At 44.3% G+C, this 20,258-nt stretch overlaps 1 protein-coding gene across 2 annotated transcripts in view; it reads right to left on the reverse strand.

The window, feature by feature from the left end:
* LOC117261913 (ethanolamine kinase 1) overlaps positions 1-20,258 on the reverse strand; it is a 76,678-nt gene that overhangs the window by 18,361 nt on the left and 38,059 nt on the right. For both annotated transcript variants that reach the window (XM_033634504.2, XM_033634505.2), the window contains exons 3-6: positions 18,568-18,723; positions 8,032-8,192; positions 7,148-7,231; positions 3,531-3,691 (exon numbers count right to left, since the gene is read on the reverse strand). In XM_033634504.2, the coding sequence (XP_033490395.1) occupies positions 3,531-3,691; positions 7,148-7,231; positions 8,032-8,192; positions 18,568-18,723 (562 nt within the window). The remainder of the gene's footprint in view (positions 1-3,530; positions 3,692-7,147; positions 7,232-8,031; positions 8,193-18,567; positions 18,724-20,258) is intronic.

Below are 20,258 nucleotides of genomic sequence, written 5' to 3' on the forward strand. Positions count from 1 at the left end.
GCTGTAATTAAACCTCTACTAAAAAAGCCCACCCTGGATCCAGAGGTGTTAGCCAACTATAGACCAATATCTAATCTTCCCTTTATGTCAAAGATCCTTGAGAAAGTAGTCGCAAACCAGCTGTGTGATTTTCTCCATGATAATAATTTATTTGAGGAATTTCAGTCAGGATTTAGAGTGCATCATAGCACTGAGACAGCACTAGTTAAAATTACAAATGACCTTCTGATTGCTTCAGACAAAGGACTTGTCTCTGTACTTGTTTTATTAGATCTTAGTGCGGCGTTTGACACAATTGACCATCAAATTCTACTGCAGAGACTGGATCACTTAATTGGCCTAAAAGGTTCAGCACTAAGCTGGTTTAAATCTTATTTATCTGATCGTTTTCAGTTTGTTGACGTTCATAATGAATCATCCTTACGTACCAAAGTTTGTTTTGGAGATCCGCAAGGTTCTGTGCTCAGACCAATCGTATTTACTCTATATATGCTTCCTTTAGGTAACATCATTAGAAATCACTCTATAAATTTCCATTGTTATGCGGATGATACACAGTTGTATTTATCGATGAAGCCAGAAAAAAGTAATCAATTAACTAAACTTCATAACTGCCTTAAAGACATAAAAAACTGGATGAGCATCAATTTCCTGATGTTAAATTCAGACAAAACTGAAGTTATTGTTCTTGGCCCCAAACAACTCAGAGACTCTTTATCTGATGACATAGTTTCTCTAGATGGCATTGCTCTGGCCTCTAGCACTACCGTAAGAAACCTCGGAGTAATATTTGATCAAGATTTGTCTTTTAATTCTCATTTAAAACAAACCTCACGGACTGCATTTTTTCATCTGCGTAATATTGCGAAAATTAGGCCTATCCTGACCCGAAAAGATGCAGAAAAATTGGTCCATGCTTTTGTTACCTCTAGGCTGGATTACTGTAACTCTCTATTATCAGGTAGCTCTAGTAAGTCCTTAAAAACTCTCCAGCTAATTCAGAATGCAGCAGCACGTGTACTAACAGGAACTAAGAAACAAGATCATATTTCTCCTGTTTTAGCTTCTCTGCACTGGCTCCCTGTAAAATCCAGAATTGAATTTAAAATCCTACTGTTAACTTATAAAGCTCTAAATGGTCAAGCTCCGTCATATCTTAGAGAGCTCATAGTGCCATATTATCCCACCAGAACACTGCGCTCTGAGAACGCAGGGTTACTCGTGGTCCCTAAAGTCTCCAAAAGTAGATCAGGAGCCAGAGCCTTCAGCTATCAGGCTCCTCTCCTGTGGAATCATCTTCCTGTTACGGTCCGGGAGGCAGACACCGTCTCCACATTTAAGACTAGACTTAAGACTTTCCTCTTTGATAAAGCTTATAGTTAGGGCTGGCTCAGGCTTGCCCTGTACCAGCCCCTAGTTAGGCTGACTTAGGCCTAGTCTGCCGGAGGACCCCCCTATAATACACCGGGCACCTTCTCTCTCTCTCTCTCTCTCTCTCTCTCTCTGTCTCTCTCTCTCTTTCTCTCTCTCTCTCATATCCTATTACTGCATCTTGCTAACTCGGCCATTCTGGATGTCACTAACTCGGCTTCTACTCCGGAGCCTTTGTGCTCCACTGTCTCTCAGATTAACTCATATCACAGCGGTGCCTGGACAGCGTGACGTGTGTGGTTGTGCTGCTGCCGTGGTCCTGCCAGATGCCTCCTGCTGCTGCTGCCATCATTAGTCATTAGTCATACTTCTACTGTTATTATACACATATGACTATTGTCACACATGTATACTGCCAGATATTAATACATACTTTCAACATATTGTACCACAGTAGCCAGAACTATAACTATAATATTATTACTTTCAATAATGTTGTTGTAAGCTACTGTCATTACCTGCATCTCTCTCTCTCTCTCTGTCTCTCTCTCTCTCTCTCTCTCTCTGTCTCATTGTGTCATATGGATTACTGTTAATTTATCATGTTGATCTGTTCTGTACGACATCTATTGCACGTCTGTCCGTCCTGGAAGAGGGATCCCTCCTCAGTTGCTCTTCCTGAGGTTTCTACTGGTTTTTTTTCTCCGTTAAAGGGTTTTTTTTGGGGAGTTTTTCCTGATCAGCTGTGAGGGTCATAAGGACAGAGGGATGTCGTATGCTGTAAAGCCCTGTGAGGCAAATTGTGATTTGTGATATTGGGCTTTATAAATAAAATTGATTGATTGATTGATTGATTGATAAATGTAACTGTGTGTGTGTGTGTTGTTGAAGGAAAAAAAACATCAGTTGGTGGTGTTGTACTGACGTAGTGCTTTTATTTTGAAAGAGACTGTATCAAACTGTACATTTCCTGTGAAAACAGAAGTGTATTTTGAAAACAGACAATGCATGTAACAGGCTGAAGTTGACACGGCGTCCCAGAACGTCAACAACCAACACACCCAGGGTACCTTGGACGTCATATGTGGACGTGGAAAGTCCATGACCAAACGTGGACATGTGACGAGGTCACAGTGAGGACGTGTTTTCAGGTCATTGTGATGTGAGAGAAATATGGAATATTTTGTTCCGTGACGAAGGAAAACCAGGTGATGACAGACTGTGAGGATAAACGTGAAGTAAGGTTCATAAAGACACTTGGTTTATACAATTCTAATATTTGTGGATATTTTTAAAAACAGAAGTTTGAGCTCTGTTATTTGAAATGATGAAAAATAGCGGCTGTGATTTTTCTCTGTTATCAGGCTCAGTTTCCTTCATTTGACACGCGGCTTGTCAAAATGAGCGGAGCTGGAAACTTGGCTTGTTAAGCGTCAGTGATCAATTTCTCCCACTTCCCTCGAGTCGAGAGTCCTCCTCAGTTTGTCCTAGAAAATCTGATTTCAATCAACATGATATTATCGCCTCTTGCTCCATTCCAGGCTTTATTTCTTTTCCCCGCTCTCACTTGTCCCTCTCTGTTTTTTGGCCGCGGCGCAAGTTATTTTAAAAAGTAATATGCCTCCTCATCATTTCTGGGCTATTTCAAGAGACATTCACACCAAACCCTGAAATTGCTCAGGACAATTGTGCATATTGTGTTGAGCTATGAAAGCACTTTTAGACGGATCGCCCAGCTCCATTTGAGCCACCAAAGAATGAAAATTGTGGTCATAAGAAACATAATTTTGGCTGCTGTCTTTCATTTTTTCCCTGCGGCAGTTTCTAATCAGCTCAGATGGAGTCCATCAGACTCTGAACAGTGGAGGGTCAGCTGCCGAGCCCGGCCCGGCCCAGACGATTTGCTTTGGGAGGCTGGAAAAGTAAATTGTTAAATTGTGATGGGGAGGTGTTGCCACATGTTGTTTCAGAGCTCTGCACACACACACATACACATACACACACACACACACACACACACACACACACATCTCATAATACTGAGTCTCTCTGAGAGCAGAACTTAAAGAAAGGAAATAAGTGCTGAGAGATTTGTCACTTTCCAAAGTCTTTCCAAAGTGCTGAGGCTCTCGTAATGACACATTTCAACAAACACTCACCAGTGAGAATTTGCAGACTTGAATGTAGAGCTGCGTAACTTCTGCCTCTGTCACAGTGACCTCATGTCCTGAGCTCTGCTTGTAACTCTCCAGATAGGCCGTCAGCCAGTCCCTCTGCAGCTCCCGGCTCGGGTACAGGCTGTAGTTCACGTCGTTCACACCTCAGACACAAAACACACACACATGTGCACACGTCAGTGGAGCTACTGTCAGCCGAGCAGGCCGACACCAGGCCGAAACTAACTGATAGTCTGAAGATCTGCCGCAGAGTGACATCATCTCTGCTCGCCAGTCAACACTCGTCAGCTCCACAGAAACCGTTCCAGCTCCGTGTCCTCATCTCTGGATGGAGTAACTACAGAGGAGCGTGGGAGCTGGACCAACACTGACTTTAAAGGAGAACTCCACCTGTTTTATATATTTAGGTGGAGTTCAGTCAGTATCAGTGAACATCAGCTGATCTCTGACAAACCACAGAAGGACGTCTCACACCTGTGATGTCACCTGGAGCTGCTCCACAGACAACCAATGTTTTCTCTTTTTACACCCAAATGATCTTTATCCTGTCGTGTGTTCTCCGCCCTGACACTGACATGTTCCCATCATCAGAAATCTACAATGACTTTCACCTTCAGTGTCTGTGGAGCAGCTCCATATCTTTATACCTGATGACATCACAGATTTTAATTTCATTATTCTTAAAATTTATACACATAAAACTACAGAAAATCCAAATATTAAAAAAGAAAAGATACAAAAATGTGTCAGGAGAGGTGGAGGAGCCACAGGCTGGTGCAGACACCACGTCAGGAGGTACACAGACAACAACTAACATTACACAGAAAAATACAAGAAAAGAAATATAGACTGAGCTGTCAGGGTAAAAATGATCCAATCCAAACAAGAAACACAGTGCAGAGAAGATACATGTAAATATATATGTATATATATATATATATATATATATATATATATACATGTGTGTGTGTGTGACATCATGTTCAATATCTGAGGCCATGTTTCAGTTTGTTTTTCATAACTGTAGATTTTAGATTTCGATTGTTCTTCGGATCGTCTCAGGCCACAGGAAGAACGTGTTATTTTAAAAATGGCGTTATTTATCCTTTAAAATCTGAGTGAGGTCGATATGATGCATGAAACAGTCATAAACTGTGTCGTCTCTGAGAGGAGGAGAAAAGGACTCAACTTTTATTTGACTTTAGTCTCTGTGATTAACTGTTCAGTCTGAACGTGTCAGAAAATATTGAAAAATAATTTTTCAAATGACAAAACTTAAGAACTCATCGTGTCAGCTGTGCGATGAAACAAAGATCATTTACAGCTGTACTCAAGCACAAATTTATTTTTCTGTTTTTTGTTAACTTATTCTACATTTCAGAATAAAATTGTGTACGTTTTACTTTTTACTACATTAACCTAGATATTTTCAGATGAAGAGTTTAGACAGGAAACATGAATATGATCTTATAAATATGATTTATTATTAAAAAACAAACTACTGTCTGAAAATGTGTCAGCTGGACTCTGGTCCTGGTTAACCTTCATGTTTATTGTATCTTGTAGGGCTGTGTGGGCCGGGCAGATTTCTGTGTGATTACACAGTGATAAAAAAAATGTATTCATTCACTCATTCATTCAGCAGTGTGTAAAATACTGTCAATGAGCTCCACGTCAAACCTGAGCACTTTAAAGCTACGATTCATCTGAACACTGAATGCTGTGAAAACCTCAGATAAAATCAGAGAGCAGTGATTTCAGTGATTTGTAAATCCTCTCTGACACACAGTGGAGGAAATTAATATTCAACATGTCCACTTTTCTTTTCATTGAACACATTTCCAGTGCAGCTTTCACACGACATTCAGACCAGACTACAGTATTAATTCAATAAAACTCCTCTGATAAAGGAATCACAACATTTAACACTTGTATTAGAAAAGCCTCTGTTCAAAAGTTTTGGGAGCTAACTTGTGAATTTTAAGAAATAAATGTCACTTTGAAAATTTCAACAGTGTTGTCTTTCCCCGTTAAAGGGTTTTTTGGGGAGTTTTTCCTGATCAGCTGTGAGGGTCTTAAGGACAGAGGGATGTCGTATGCTGTAAAGCCCTGTGAGGCAAATTGTGATCTGTGATATTGGGCTTTATAAATAAAATTGAATTGTCGTCAGTTCCCACTGACGCTGAGTGTTGTTGAAGAGAGGGTGATGATGTCACTGAGTGGTAATGATGTCACTGAGAGGTGATGATGTCACTGAGTGGTCATCAGGCTCCTGTCACAACTTTATTAAAACCTGAGTGTAGATTTACAAAAAACAATAAAGTGAATCAGTTTGAACATTAAATATCTGAGGACTGAATATAGCTCAGAAGGTTTTTGAAAATCATTGCCTGGTTTAATCTAATAAATGTCGAGTTCAAGAAATGGTTTAAAAAGTGGCTTCTATTATTACTGCTTTGTTTTTTGTTTTTAACCATTTAGCCTTTATTTTGTTTATTTTCACATGCCTGTTTAAGTATTTGTTTTTATTTATCTATTTGAATGGATTGTTTTGTTTATTTCGTCCTGCCTGATATTTTTTCTTACTACAGTTTTCTCCTTATATTATTATATTATATTTATTATACCACCAAGACCATCTCTGCATATGTGAATAATCATAAAACAAATGTTTGCTTTTTATTTGATCACTTTATTACTTTAGTTTCAAAAAAGACGATTATGATGAGCTGTAACTTCCTCCATCTTTACTCTAAACAGAAATTGAAATAAGAATAATATATACATGTTATAATACTCCCAGGGAGCATCATTATGCATCAGGTACCTTTCGTTTTTATACTTGTAGGTAGATTTTGCAGAATATATTTCTATGGTCTGATGTTTAAAGCAGGACTTGAATATTTGTACAGTATATGTGCTGATATGTTTCCTGCTGCAGACGGTGTGCTAACCTACAAACAGCAGCAGAGTCAGACGTGTGGAAACTGGCTGATATTTGAAAATGTTGGTGAGATGTGTTTGGTGCAAATGAAGGAAAAGTGGTTTTGCAGTTGTCGGTGAGTGAACGTCTCTTTATTAACAGGAAATGAAAAAGGGATTTACGTGTCGTCACTATAAAAAGCTCCGGCATATAAACAACTGTGTGCACGTTTGTGACGTTGGGCTCGTTCCACACTCAGTTTGGCTCGGTGGTAGTTTGGGGGTCGGACCTCAGCTGAGAGCTGAGAGCCAACACCACGGCACCACGGCACCATGACACCATGACACCACGACACCACGACACCACGACACGCCTGTGGAAGTGATAAATTGCTGATTGTTCAACAGATGTTAAAATGAAGCCTGTCGAGCTTCACTGTGACACAGCTGCTTCATCAAAGCCTTCAGAGAATGCACAGTAAATATAGCGATTGGTCCTGGCAGCATCAGACGGACACGTTCATGGTTAGACAGGGCCGACCACTCACACTGTACATAAACAGCTCCATATCCCACATTATAATATCCCATATTATATTATCCCACATCTTCATCTGATATCTACAGACAGACCTGGAAACAGATTGAACCTGTTTTTCATCTGAGCTCAGACCCACCTGCAAATTCATTGAAGTGATTGCCAATATCGAAGGCCTGGTAGTTGTAATCGGCGTACTCGTAGTCAATGAATTTCACCGTTCCTGATGGAGGAGAGGGAGAGAGGCAGCGGTTACCATGACAACATGTCTAACACATCTCAGGTAGGGATATAGAACTCTCCCTCCTTTTATGCAAAGTACAGAGCCTTGTGAGAGTCAAAGGGACAAGGCGTCTCTTTGAGTCTCACCCTGGACACACTCGTAATATGTGAGAGAGAAATAAAATCACAATGAAAGGAAACGACAGATGAGGTGAGATGTTCGATGAGTGGAGAGGAGCAGAGCTTTGCTTCTGTCCGTTATATAAGAAAAGGTCTGAAGACTCCATATTACAAAACATCAGCTTCAGCTTCAGACTGACACATTGATCACACAACTCCAGACTGTTGCTTTTGACTGACAAATATCTGCTACGTGTCCATCAGCAACACGCTGTACTACCTGTACTACCGCTGTCTGCAGTGTGTGTCCTGGTGTCGTCTGCAGTGTGTGTCCTGGTGTCGTCTGCAGTGTGTGTCCTGGTGTCGTCTGCAGTGTGTGTCCTGGTGTCGTCTGCAGTGTGTGTCCTGGTGTCGTCTGCAGTGTGTGTCCTGGTGTCGTCTGCAGTGTGTGTCCTGGTGCTGTCTGCAGTGTGTGTCCTGGTGCTGTCTGCAGTGTGTGTCCTGGTGTCGTCTGCAGTGTGTGTCCTGGTGCTGTCTGCAGTGTGTGTCCTGGTGTCGTCTGCAGTGTGTGTCCTGGTGTCGTCTGCAGTGTGTGTCCTGGTGCTGTCTGCAGTGTGTGTCCTGGTGCTGTCTGCAGTGTGTGTCTCTGATGTGTCAGAGATGTGTGCGGCTGTGTCTCACCTTCTGTGTGGTTGTAGATGATGTTCTTTGTGAGGAGGTCGTTGTGGCAGAGGACGGTCGGCGAGTCGATCTGTGAGAGGTGTCTCTTCAGTGACTCCATCTCAGCCGACAAAGTCTCAAAGCTGAAAAGCGGACTGGAGGAGGTGAAACCCCCGCTGTCACTGAAACAGAGGAGAGATGGACTGTGAGGACGGCTTGATGACAGAGGGGCGGAAATGGACACTTGGACGCTCCAGTTCAACGTCCATGATCACCACCTCCACCAGTGTGTGGTTTGCGCCCCATGACACCACGTGATGGAGCTGGAAGTTATAGTCACACAGTTTGGCTTCAGTCCGAAGCTCAACCAGGGGACTTGTTTCTGTCCTCTCGTGTTTGGTACGTGACCCGACGACGCCCAGGTGTGATCCTTTTCCTAAACCTATCAGCAGACAGATATCAGACCAACAGCTGCTTGAGGAAAAGCTGAACTGGTGACCTTTACAAAACTCCATTAAAGGAGTGAAATAAAAAAGCAGTTTGAGGTTTCCACATTTCATTAAAAAATATTTATGATCTGTGAAACCTTCTGATTAATCACAGGGGGAGCAGGTCTGTAACTGCAGACATCGGCGCTCCTGGACACGTGGCCTGTGGCGCTTCACGTCACTGTCCTGTTTCCATCCTCGCCGCCCCCTGAACTTAATACATTTCCTCCACTCGCTCTCTGCTTGTACAGACCAGCTCCCATAGCAGCTCTTCTTCTCTACTCCTGTGGCAGCTCGACTTCTCTCCTCACCATGGATGTACAAACAGAACTCTGCAGCTGTTGCTGTGTGTCATGTGTGATGAAGACTGGGTGAGGAGAGACTTGTCCTTGAGGTTAGAAATATCTCGAGCTAAACGACCCACAGTTCTGTCATCATAAAGCCAATGTCCAAAAAGACACTTCCTGTTCAGCTCTTCAGGTGAGAAATCAACTTAAATTAGTGGCTGTCCACACAGAGGTGGAGGAAGTACAGATACCTCAGTAAATGTAGTAATAACTTTGTGGTGTCGTCTATTGACGAGCTGCAGTGTGACGCCTCCGGTGTGTGCTCGTAACATCACATGACACACATCACATGACACACATCACATGACGTGCCTCGCCGCCTGTGGTGCTGGTGTGTTTTCAGCTTAACACAATAATCCATTTCCCAAGTGCTGGTTTTCGTGCTTTACTGGAATGGACAGGAAGAAGTTTTCAGATCTTTTACCTAAATGAAAGTAGTACAGCAGAGTAAAAATACTCCATTTCAAGTTAAAATATTACATCAAAATCCTGCTTAAGTAAAAGTACAAAAGTACGATCAGCAGAATGTGTTTAAAGTTAATAGTTAAGCTGTAACTATATATCGTAAAAATATAAAATGATCATGTGTTAACTGTTGCTGACAGACAACATGTAGCGGCATAAAATATTTCATCTGAAATGTAGTAAAAGTAAGTGAAAACAGAAATCAGTTTGAGTCCAGTAAAGAGTCGTGTTAAATTCCAGCAGTGGGTGTGGACCGTCTTCAGAGACACGAGACATCGGAAGGGTCTGTCCTGATTAATTACAGGCTACATTAAACAAAGACAAAAGACGTGTGTGATAGTCACAGAGAGAAGAGACGACACAGCATGTCTCAATGTGACACGATTCTGTTTTTTCTCCTTCTTCACATGTTTTTATAAAGACTCAATTAAACCAGAACTTCCCCTCACACACACACACACACACACACACACACACAGTGAGTCACCTGCCTGTGAGTATTGTTCACTCTAAAAGAATCTGAATTGTTGTCGACTGTAAATCTGTTTCAGAGGGTGGAAAATTACAGCGGAAGAAAAAAGACTTGAAATATTTAAAGTTAAAAAAAAAACTTGGATTTAATCATAAAAAAATATGTTTGTAAAAAAAGAGTCTTCAAATTTTGGCCTTCAGAAATCCTCTTGGCTGATGGGATGTTTCCAACATTTCTGAAAGATAATATTAGATAAAGACAGTGTGTGTGTGTGTGTGTGTGTGTGTGTGTGTGTGTGTGTAGCAGTTGAGGGAGGAGAAGAGTTTAGTCGTGGACAGAAAGTTTGTCCCCGTGTCTGTGAGGCGAAGGCGCTGGGCGCCTGGTGGAGAGGTTACATGGTTACATGCCTTGTTTTCACTCTGCTGATTCCTCGGTTCATCAAAGGAAGCACTAACGTCAGTCAGTGCAAAATGCACCTGGAAGAAATGCTGCGCAAGCATCCGTCTCCTAATTAATTTTCATGTTTCCTTTTGAGTCGTCAGGCGGCGATAAGAGGGTAATTTAAACAGTGTAATTTAAACCCTACCTATTTATTGGAGGGGGAACAAACAGACGCTCTGTATTATACACACACTTGTAGACATAATTTAGTGAGGCCTGTTGGAAGGAGGCACAATAAAAGCAGAGGAGCACAGCCTTGTTTATTGCGGTGACACAGGCGCTCTGTGGTACGTACAGCTTCCTCCTACACATCTAGAAACAGTGATTGAATCAAAGCTGGCGGCTCAGTGTGCGTACCTGCAGAGAGAGAGATATAGATTCTGTTAAAATAGCTGCTTCCTGCTCCACTTTGCTTCTTCTTTGACTGACTGTCAGCTGAAATAGCTGCCACGCTGTTAATCTTAATTCCAAAGTGCATTTTTAGAAGCTGTAGGCCCAGAATATACAGCACCATCTCCTCGCTCTGAAACCTTTCAGGCAGCTCAGACCGACCCCCTCTGACATGCATCATTTATCTGTCGCCTCTCTAATATGAATTCAAACACACGGCTGAATGGTGAATCACCCTGATTCCTTTTCAGCCCATCCAGTGCCTTAACTTAACAAACTGACTTTACCATAGAAAACCCACAATTAGTGGAAATGAAAGACTTTAAATGGAAACCTGTCGTCTTGCCATCAGATCTTTTCCTCTCTCTTTTCTGTCCTTTTCATGAGAAACACTACGTCAAGTGCGTTCGCCTCCTGCTCCTTGTCAAGTCTCTGGAAGGTAATTAGTGGAATTTCCTCCTCTGGCGCTTCATTATCAATCTGCCTTATTTACATATGATTTCAAACACCAGCCGAGAACTCTGCTTTTTTTCCCCTTTCTGCAGTTTGATGCAATTCGCGGGAGCAAACGGAGACGTAGCGGGGGGCCTTTGGGAGAAGAAGAGGTTGCACTCGTGCTTTCTTTTGCTTTTCTCTCTTTTCTCTCTGACTTGTGCTGCTGCACTCTCTCCGTCTCTCTCCGAGCCTCGCAGCTGCTGCTGCCTCTTCCCTCCCTCTCTTCTTCTTCTTCTTCTTCTCCTTCTCCTTCTTCTTCTTCTCCTCTCTGTTTGCACAGCGGGGGGTTTGAGAGCTGAAGACCTCCTCTGCAGGTGCAGCCTCTTCCTGCTCTCTGCTTTTCTTTTACCATTTCCTCTCAACATCACATTCAAACCCGCTCTCTACATTCAAGTACAAAAGTTTCTCTGATGCCTGTTTAAAATCACTTTTTGTCTCCGCTGCTCTGTGTGTGTGTGTGTGTGTGTGTGTGTGTGTGTGTGTATGTTCACTCATCTCTTAAATGTGCAAGTGACATCACACACACACACACACACACACACACAAAAAGACGTGTGTTTCAACCATAAATTAAACGTCATCTCTCCTGCTTCACTTTGTGATCAAAGATCCTGATTATTGATATGTTCCTGATCAGTTTGGGCTCGTCTCTGAGCAGTGATGGACCAACTGTGTCAGTCACATGAATGTCACAGTATAGCACCATCTATTGGGCCTCTACCTGTAGTGCAGTCTGTGTCCTGTGGCTGCAGAAACACTGTGTCACATCCTGATTCATCCAAACAATCAACCCCACAGGTATCACACACACACGACAACACACCGCACACACAACACACTGCACACACGACAACACACCGCACACATAACAACACACTGCACACATAACAACACACTGCACACACAACAACACACTGCATACACAACAACACACTGCTCACACACCAACACACCGCACACACAACACACTGCACACACAACAACACACTGCACACACAACAACACACCGCACACACAACACACTGCACACACAACAACACAACAACACACTGCACACACAACACACTGCACACACAACAACACACTGCACACACAACACACTGCACACACAACAACACACTGCACACACATTAACACACTGCACACACAACACACTGCACACACAATACACTGCACACACAAAAATACACTGCACACACGACAACACATTGCACACACGACAACACACCGCACACACAACAACACACTGCACACACAACACACCGCACACACAAAAATACACTGCACACACGACAACACACTGCATACACAACAACACACCGCACACACAACACACCGCACACACGACAAGACACTGCACACACAATACACTGCACACACAACAACACACTGCACACACATCAACACACCGCACACACAACACACTGCACACACAATACACTGCACACACAACAACACACTGCACACACAACAACACACTGCACACACAACACACCGCACACACAACACACTGCACACACAACAACACACCGCACACACAATACACTGCACACACAACACACCGCATACACAACAACACACTGCACACACAACACAACGCACACACAAAAATACACTGCACATACGACAACACACTGCACACACAACAACACACCGCACACACAACAACACACTGCACACACAACACAACGCACACACAAAAATACACTGCACACATGACAACACACTGCACACACGACAAGACACTGCATACACAACAACACACCGCACACACAACACACCGCACACACGACAACACACTGTACACACAACACACTGCACACACAACACGCTGCACACACAACACACCGCACACACGACAACACACTGCACACACAACACACCACACACACGACAACACACTGCACACACAACAACACACCGCACACACAACACACTGCACACACAACAACACACTGCACACACAACAACACACCGCACACACAACACACCGCACACACAACAACACACTGCACACACAACACAACGCACACACAAAAATACACTGCACACACAAAAATACACTTCACACACGACAACACACTGCACACACAACACACCACACACACAACAACACACTGCACACACAACAACACACTGCACACTGCCTGTCTGTGATGTCCAACACACACTCAAACACAAACACACACACACACACACACACACACACGTGTGCTGCAGAGTCGTGCACTCAGCTCTGACCTAATGTGAAAGGAGTCTATAACATGTTTACCCGTGTTTAAAAAACGTGCATACACGTGCTGATCTTGTTGGTAAACGGGTTTTTACTTTTTCTTGTTGTGACTTTTGTCTTTCTGAATCGAGGAAGCTCAAACTCTTCATCATCAGTGTCTCCTCCACAGTCCCTGTCTTTAATGCATGAGTCAAACTGTGTCCTCAAACTCAGGATCCAGTTATCGTGCAGCGGCTCAGAGACCTGGGTCAGCGTGGACTCCCGACCCCTTGGCTGTGTTCAGGAACAGGCCTGAACGTTTGGCCGATAAGGCACAGCAATGCAGGAAGCTCATGGCCCAGCGTCTGGAGGAACCCCTCTCACCCCATGACCCCGTGACCCCTGCCAGAGATAACGCAATGTCAGCGCCACAGAGGCCACTCCCCCGCCTCGTCCCTCTGACCAATGACAGCTCACAGTGATGGCCCCCATGGTCACAGAGGTCAGAGTGGGAACATTCAGTTACTTAACAGACAATGTTACGATCAGAGAGGAGCAGAGAGGAGCAGTGAGCAGCAGAGAGGAGCAGTGAGGAGCAAAGAAGAGCAGTGAGGAGCAGAGAGGAGCAGTGAGGAGCAAAGAAGAGCAGTGAGGAGCAGAGAGGAGCAAAGAAGAGCAGTGAGGAGCAGAGAGGAGCAGTGAGCAGCAGAGAGGAGCAGTGAGGAGCAAAGAAGAGCAGTGAGCAGCAGAGAGGAGCAGTGAGGAGCAAAGAAGAGCAGTGAGGAGCAGAGAGGAGCAGTGAGGAGCAGTGAGGAGCAGTGAGGAGCAAAGAAGAGCAGAGAGGAGCAGTGAGGAGCAAAGAAGAGCAGTGAGGAGCAGAGAGGAGCAGTGAGGAGCAGAGAGGAGCAGTGAGGAGCAGTGAGGAGCAGTGAGGAGCAAAGAAGAGCAGAGAGGAGCAGTGAGGAGCAAAGAAGAGCAGTGAGGAGCAGAGAGGAGCAGTGAGGAGCAGTGAGGAGCAAAGAAGAGCAGTGAGGAGCAGTGAGCAGCAGAGAGGAGCAGTGAGGAGCAGTGAGCAGCAGAGAGGAGCAGTGAGGAGCAGTGAGGAGCAAAGAAGAGCAGTGAGGAGCAGTGAGGAGCAGAGAGTAGCAGTGAGGAGCAGATGATAAGACATCAGTGGTGCTGCCTCAGAAATAAAGACGTAGCTGGTTTCTGTCAGAGAATCTAAAAAGGAAATTAGCTCCTGATGTTTTTAACTCTGAAGTTTCCTCCCAACACTGACTCAGTTCTAACTGGTAACACGTGTGCTGTCAGCTGGTCACTGACTCAGTTATAACCCATAACACGTGTGCTGTCAGCTGGTCACTGACTCAGTTATAACCCGTAACACGTGTGCTGTCAGCAGGTCCCTGACTCAGTTATAACCGGTAACACGTGTGCTGTCAGCAGGTCACTGACTCAGTTATAGCTGGTAACACGTGTGCTGTCAGCAGGTCCCTGACTCAGTTATAACCCGTAACACGTGTGCTGTCAGCAGGTCACTGACTCAGTTATAGCTGGTAACACGTGTGCTGTCAGTAGGTCACTGACTCAGTTATAACCCGTAACACGTGTGCTGTTATAACCCGTAACACGTGTGCTGTCAGTAGGTCACTGACTCAGTTATAGCCGGTAACACGTGTGCTGTCAGCAGGTCACTGACTCAGTTATAGCTGGTAACACGTGTGCTGTCAGCAGGTCACTGACTCAGTTATAGCTGGTAACACGTGTGCTGTCAGTAGGTCACTGACTCAGTTATAACCCGTAACACGTGTGCTGTTATAACCCGTAACACGTGTGCTGTCAGTAGGTCACTGACTCAGTTATAGCCGGTAACACGTGTGCTGTCAGCAGGTCACTGACTCAGTTATAACCCGTAACACGTGTGCTGTCAGTAGGTCACTGACTCAGTTATAACCCGTAACACGTGTGCTGTCAGTAGGTCACTGACTCAGTTATAACCCGTAACACGTGTGCTGTCAGCAGGTCCCTGACTCAGTTATAACCCGTAACACGTGTGCTGTCAGCTGGTCACTGACTCAGTTATAACCCGTAACACGTGTGCTGTCAGCAGGTCACTGACTCAGTTATAACCCGTAACACGTGTGCTGTCAGCTGGTCACTGACTCAGTTATAACCCATAACACGTGTGCTGTCAGCTGGTCACTGACTCAGTTATAACCCATAACACGTGTGCTGTCAGCTGGTCACTGACTCAGTTATAACCCGTAACACGTGTGCTGTCAGTAGGTCACTGACTCAGTTATAACCGGTAACACGTGTGCTGTCAGTAGGTCCCTGACTCAGTTATAACCGGTAACACGTGTGCTGTCAGCAGGTCACTGACTCAGTTATAACCGGTAACACGTGTGCTGTCAGTAGGTCACTGACTCAGTTATAACCGGTAACACGTGTGCTGTCAGTAGGTCACTGACTCAGTTATAACCCGTTAGACGTGTGCTGTCAGCTGGTCACTGACTCAGTTATAACCCATAACACGTGTGCTGTCAGCTGGTCACTGACTCAGTTATAACCCGTAACACGTGTGCTGTCAGCTGGTCACTGACTCAGTTATAACCCGTAACACGTGTGCTGTCAGTAGGTCACTGACTCAGTTATAACCGGTAACACATGTGCTGTCAGCAGGTCGCTGACTCAGTTATAACCGGTAACATGTGTGCTGTCAGTAGGTCACTGACTCAGTTATAACCGGTAACACGTGTGCTGTCAGTAGGTCACTGACTCAGTTATAACCGGTAACATGTGTGCTGTCAGCAGGTCACTGACTCAGTTATAACCGGTAACACGTGTGCTGTCAGTAGGTCACTGACTCAGTTATAACCCGTAACACGTGTGCTGTCAGCAGGTCCCTGACTCAGTTATAACCCGTAACACGTGTGCTGTCAGTAGGTCACTGACTCAGTTATAACCGGTAACACGTGTGCTGTCAGTAGGTCACTGACTCAGTTATAACCCGTAACACGTGTGCTGTCAGCTGGTCGCTGACTCAGTTATAACCGGTAACATGTGTGCTGTCAGTAGGTCACTGACTCAGTTATAACCGGTAACACGTGTGCTGTCAGCAGGTCACTGACTCAGTTATAACCGGTAACATGTGTGCTGTCAGTAGGTCACTGACTCAGTTATAGCCGGTAACACGTGTGCTGTCAGCTGGTTGCTGACTCAGTTATAACCAGTAACACGTGTGCTGTCAACAGGTCACTGACTCAGTTATAACCGGTAACACGTGTGCTGTCAGCAGGTCCCTGACTCAGTTATAACCGGTAACACGTGTGCTGTCAGCAGGTCCCTGACTCAGTTATAACCGGTAACACGTGTGCTGTCAGCAGGTCCCTGACTCAGTTATAGCCGGTAACATGTGTGCTGTCAACAGGTCACTGACTCAGTTATAACCGGTAACACGTGTGCTGTCAGCAGGTCCCTGACTCAGTTATAGCCGGTAACACGTGTGCTGTCAGCAGGTCCCTGACTCAGTTATAACCGGTAACACGTGTGCTGTCAGCAGGTCACTGACTCAGTTATAGCCGGTAACACGTGTGCTGTCAGCTGGTTGCTGACTCAGTTATAACCGGTAACACGTGTGCTGTCAGCAGGTCGCTGACTCAGTTATAGCCGGTAACACGTGTGCTGTCAGCTGGTCGCTGACTCAGTTATAACCAGTAACACGTGTGCTGTCAGCAGGTCACTGACTCAGTTATAACCGGTAACACGTGTGCTGTCAGCAGGTCCCTGACTCAGTTATAGCCGGTAACACGTGTGCTGTCAGCAGGTCACTGACTCAGTTATAGCCGGTAACACGTGTGCTGTCAGCTGGTCGCTGACTCAGTTATAGCCGGTAACACGTGTGCTGTCAGCTGGTTGCTGACTCAGTTATAGCCGGTAACACGTGTGCTGTCAGCTGGTTGCTGACTCAGTTATAACCAGTAACACGTGTGCTGTCAGCAGGTCACTGACTCAGTTATAGCCGGTAACACGTGTGCTGTCAGCTGGTCGCTGACTCAGTTATAACCAGTAACACGTGTGCTGTCAGCAGGTCCCTGACTCAGTTATAACCGGTAACACATGTGCTGTCAGCAGGTCCCTGACTCAGTTATAACCGGTAATACGTGTGCTGTCAGCAGGTCCCTGACTCAGTTATAACCGGTAACACGTGTGCTGTCAGCAGGTCCCTGACTCAGTTATAACCGGTAACACGTGTGCTGTCAGCAGGTCCCTGACTCAGTTATAACCGGTAACACGTGTGCTGTCAGCAGGTCCCTGACTCAGTTATAACCGGTAACACGTGTGCTGTCAGCAGGTCACTGACTCAGTTATAACCGGTAACATGTGTGCTGTCACATACACACAGGTGACGGTCAGTCAATCAGACTTTTCACATTTAAATTGTGTGATTTATCAAGGTTCTTACACACACACACACACACACACACACACACACACAACAATGCAGTGTAGTGTAGAGAAGTGTACAATGTGTTATAATAATGATTTTTTCTATTAAGTGTCAGTTTCATTCATGTAACATATTCAGTGTTGAGTTCCATTACATACAATCTGACATATGTGAGCATTTTATAAAAATGTAATGCTATAGTTACTTTTCCAGGTAATTAGTTACTTCTATAGTGCAGTAACTCAGTTACTAACTCAGTTACTTTTTGGGGAAAGTAACGAGTAACTATAACTAATTACTTTTTTAAAGTAACGTTCCCAACACTGCCTTTAACCACCAAAATCCACCTGTTCATCACTGAGTCCGAGTGAACGTTTGTGCCAAATTTGAAAACATTCTGTATTGGTGTTCATGAGATATTGCATTCACAAAAATGAGGCAGATGAGATCACAGTGACCTTGACTTTTGACCTAAAAAATCCAAAATCTAATCAGCTCATCGTTGAGTCCAAGCGGACATTTGTGCCAAATTAAAGAAATTCCCCTGAGGTGTTCTTGAGATATCATGTTTACGAGGACGGGGAGGATGGACCTGAAAACATAATTCCTCTGGTCACTGCTATGCCAGTGTGGGGACGTAAAAAAAACTGGGCAGCAGTTTGGTTGAATGAAGCTACTGCCGAGGTGCTCTTGAGCAAGAAGGTTAGTCTTCACTTGCTCACGTGTGTGCAGGAAGGAAACATGCTGATTGCTGATGTGTGATATCTCACATGCATAGATTTTCTTAAGAGTTATACCTGTTTGTGCAGCGCTGCTCAGCCAGGCCGCCGCCGCTGCTGCTGTTCTTCACCAGTGTGAGAAAGTGAGACATTTTGGTCCAGAGAAAAGGTTCAACAGTTCGACCACACTTTGGCTGGATGGAGTGGATTCTCCCCATCTCTGCTGCGATCAATCTGCGGACAGAAAACATTTTGTGCGATGAGCCTGGCTGACGCTGTTATTGCACAAACAACCATTATCAGAGCAGAGAGACGACTCCCTTCCATTTAGCACTCTTATCTTGTTCTTCTCTTCAAAAAATGGGCCTTGTTGCTGCGCTGACCTTTGACTACTTGAGTGCATCTGAGCAGTGACATAAAGTTTGGTGGGTATTCCCCGCACAGTGAGGCTGATTGATGTGTATCGTGGCCCTGGATGTTGAGCCTGCATTGTGTCCGTCTGTCCTGCAGTGAGAATAATGACGCCGGCCTCTTATCACCACGGTGATGAATGAACCCGGGGCCATGACATCACAACATCGCTCAACATGAAACATGACTTCAATCATTTACAAAACACCTGCATCAGCACAATTAAAACACACACACACACACACAACCTCCAGCTTCCAGCGACTGTTTTCATAGAAAACAGTCTAAGTTTTTTAATTTTCTGCTGAATTCACAGTTTGCCAAAATGGACCTGAAATAAATTATTGATCTGTTTGTGACACTGATGACATCATGTGATCAGCCTTCACAAAAGCAGCTGGTTTTCTTGTGCTGTGTTTAAAAACCTGAAACGATCAACTCCTGGAAAAATGTTTGTTTGTTTTTTATCAAAAAACTGTGGAAATGTGAAGTTCTACATAAATATTTAAAATTGTGTTACAGAAAACAGATATAGATATTACCTTATTTAATTTTTAGAATTAAATAAGGGTAATTTTGGGGGGAATTTGGCTTTTCACTTTTACTTTTTTGGTCATTTCTTACGAAAGTTACTTCTGAAAACTTTTTCATGTCTGCTCATTTTTGGGCCATTTCATAAATTTATTCGGACTCTGACTGAACACATTGTTTTCATATGATGATGTAATATGAACTGATTGAATTGATGAGTGTTTGTTTGTTACAACAGAAATATGAACAGACAGCTGAAGGAATAAAATATTCACAACAAAATAATGAAATAAATCCATATTGTAAACAGTGCAGAGCGTTAGTGAACGCTCAGATTGTCTTGCTTTTGTGATCACATTTCTTTTACTTGTTTTTACATGATTTTAATTAGAGTTTTTTCATCCGGGGGCTTTTACTTGGAAAATTAAAACATGTAGATAATAAATCCCTCCTCCAGCAGCTCTATCTTCTCTCTTCTAAGCTCCTCCCACCAGACGACCACGGGCATAAACACACGTTTTTAACTTAGTGTTTCCATACATTAACTTATATCATCTTATTTTATTCTCTCACACCACAGATGAGACAAGAATTAGCTGCTAGTCGCCAAACGCTCCCTCCGCCAGGTTCCCACTGCTGCACTCCCTTCACTTCCCTCCCTTCACCTCCCTCCCCTCACTTCACTCCCCTCACTTCCCTCCCTTCACTTCCCTCCCTTCACCTCACTCCCTTCACCTCCCTCTCTTCACCTCACTCCCTTCACCTCCCTCTCTTCACCTCACTCCCTTCACCTCCCTCTCTTCACCTCACTCCCTTCACTTCCCTCC

This window comes from Epinephelus lanceolatus, chromosome 5, assembly GCF_041903045.1.
Source record: "Epinephelus lanceolatus isolate andai-2023 chromosome 5, ASM4190304v1, whole genome shotgun sequence".
NCBI classification, from domain to species: Eukaryota; Metazoa; Chordata; class Actinopteri; order Perciformes; family Serranidae; genus Epinephelus; species Epinephelus lanceolatus.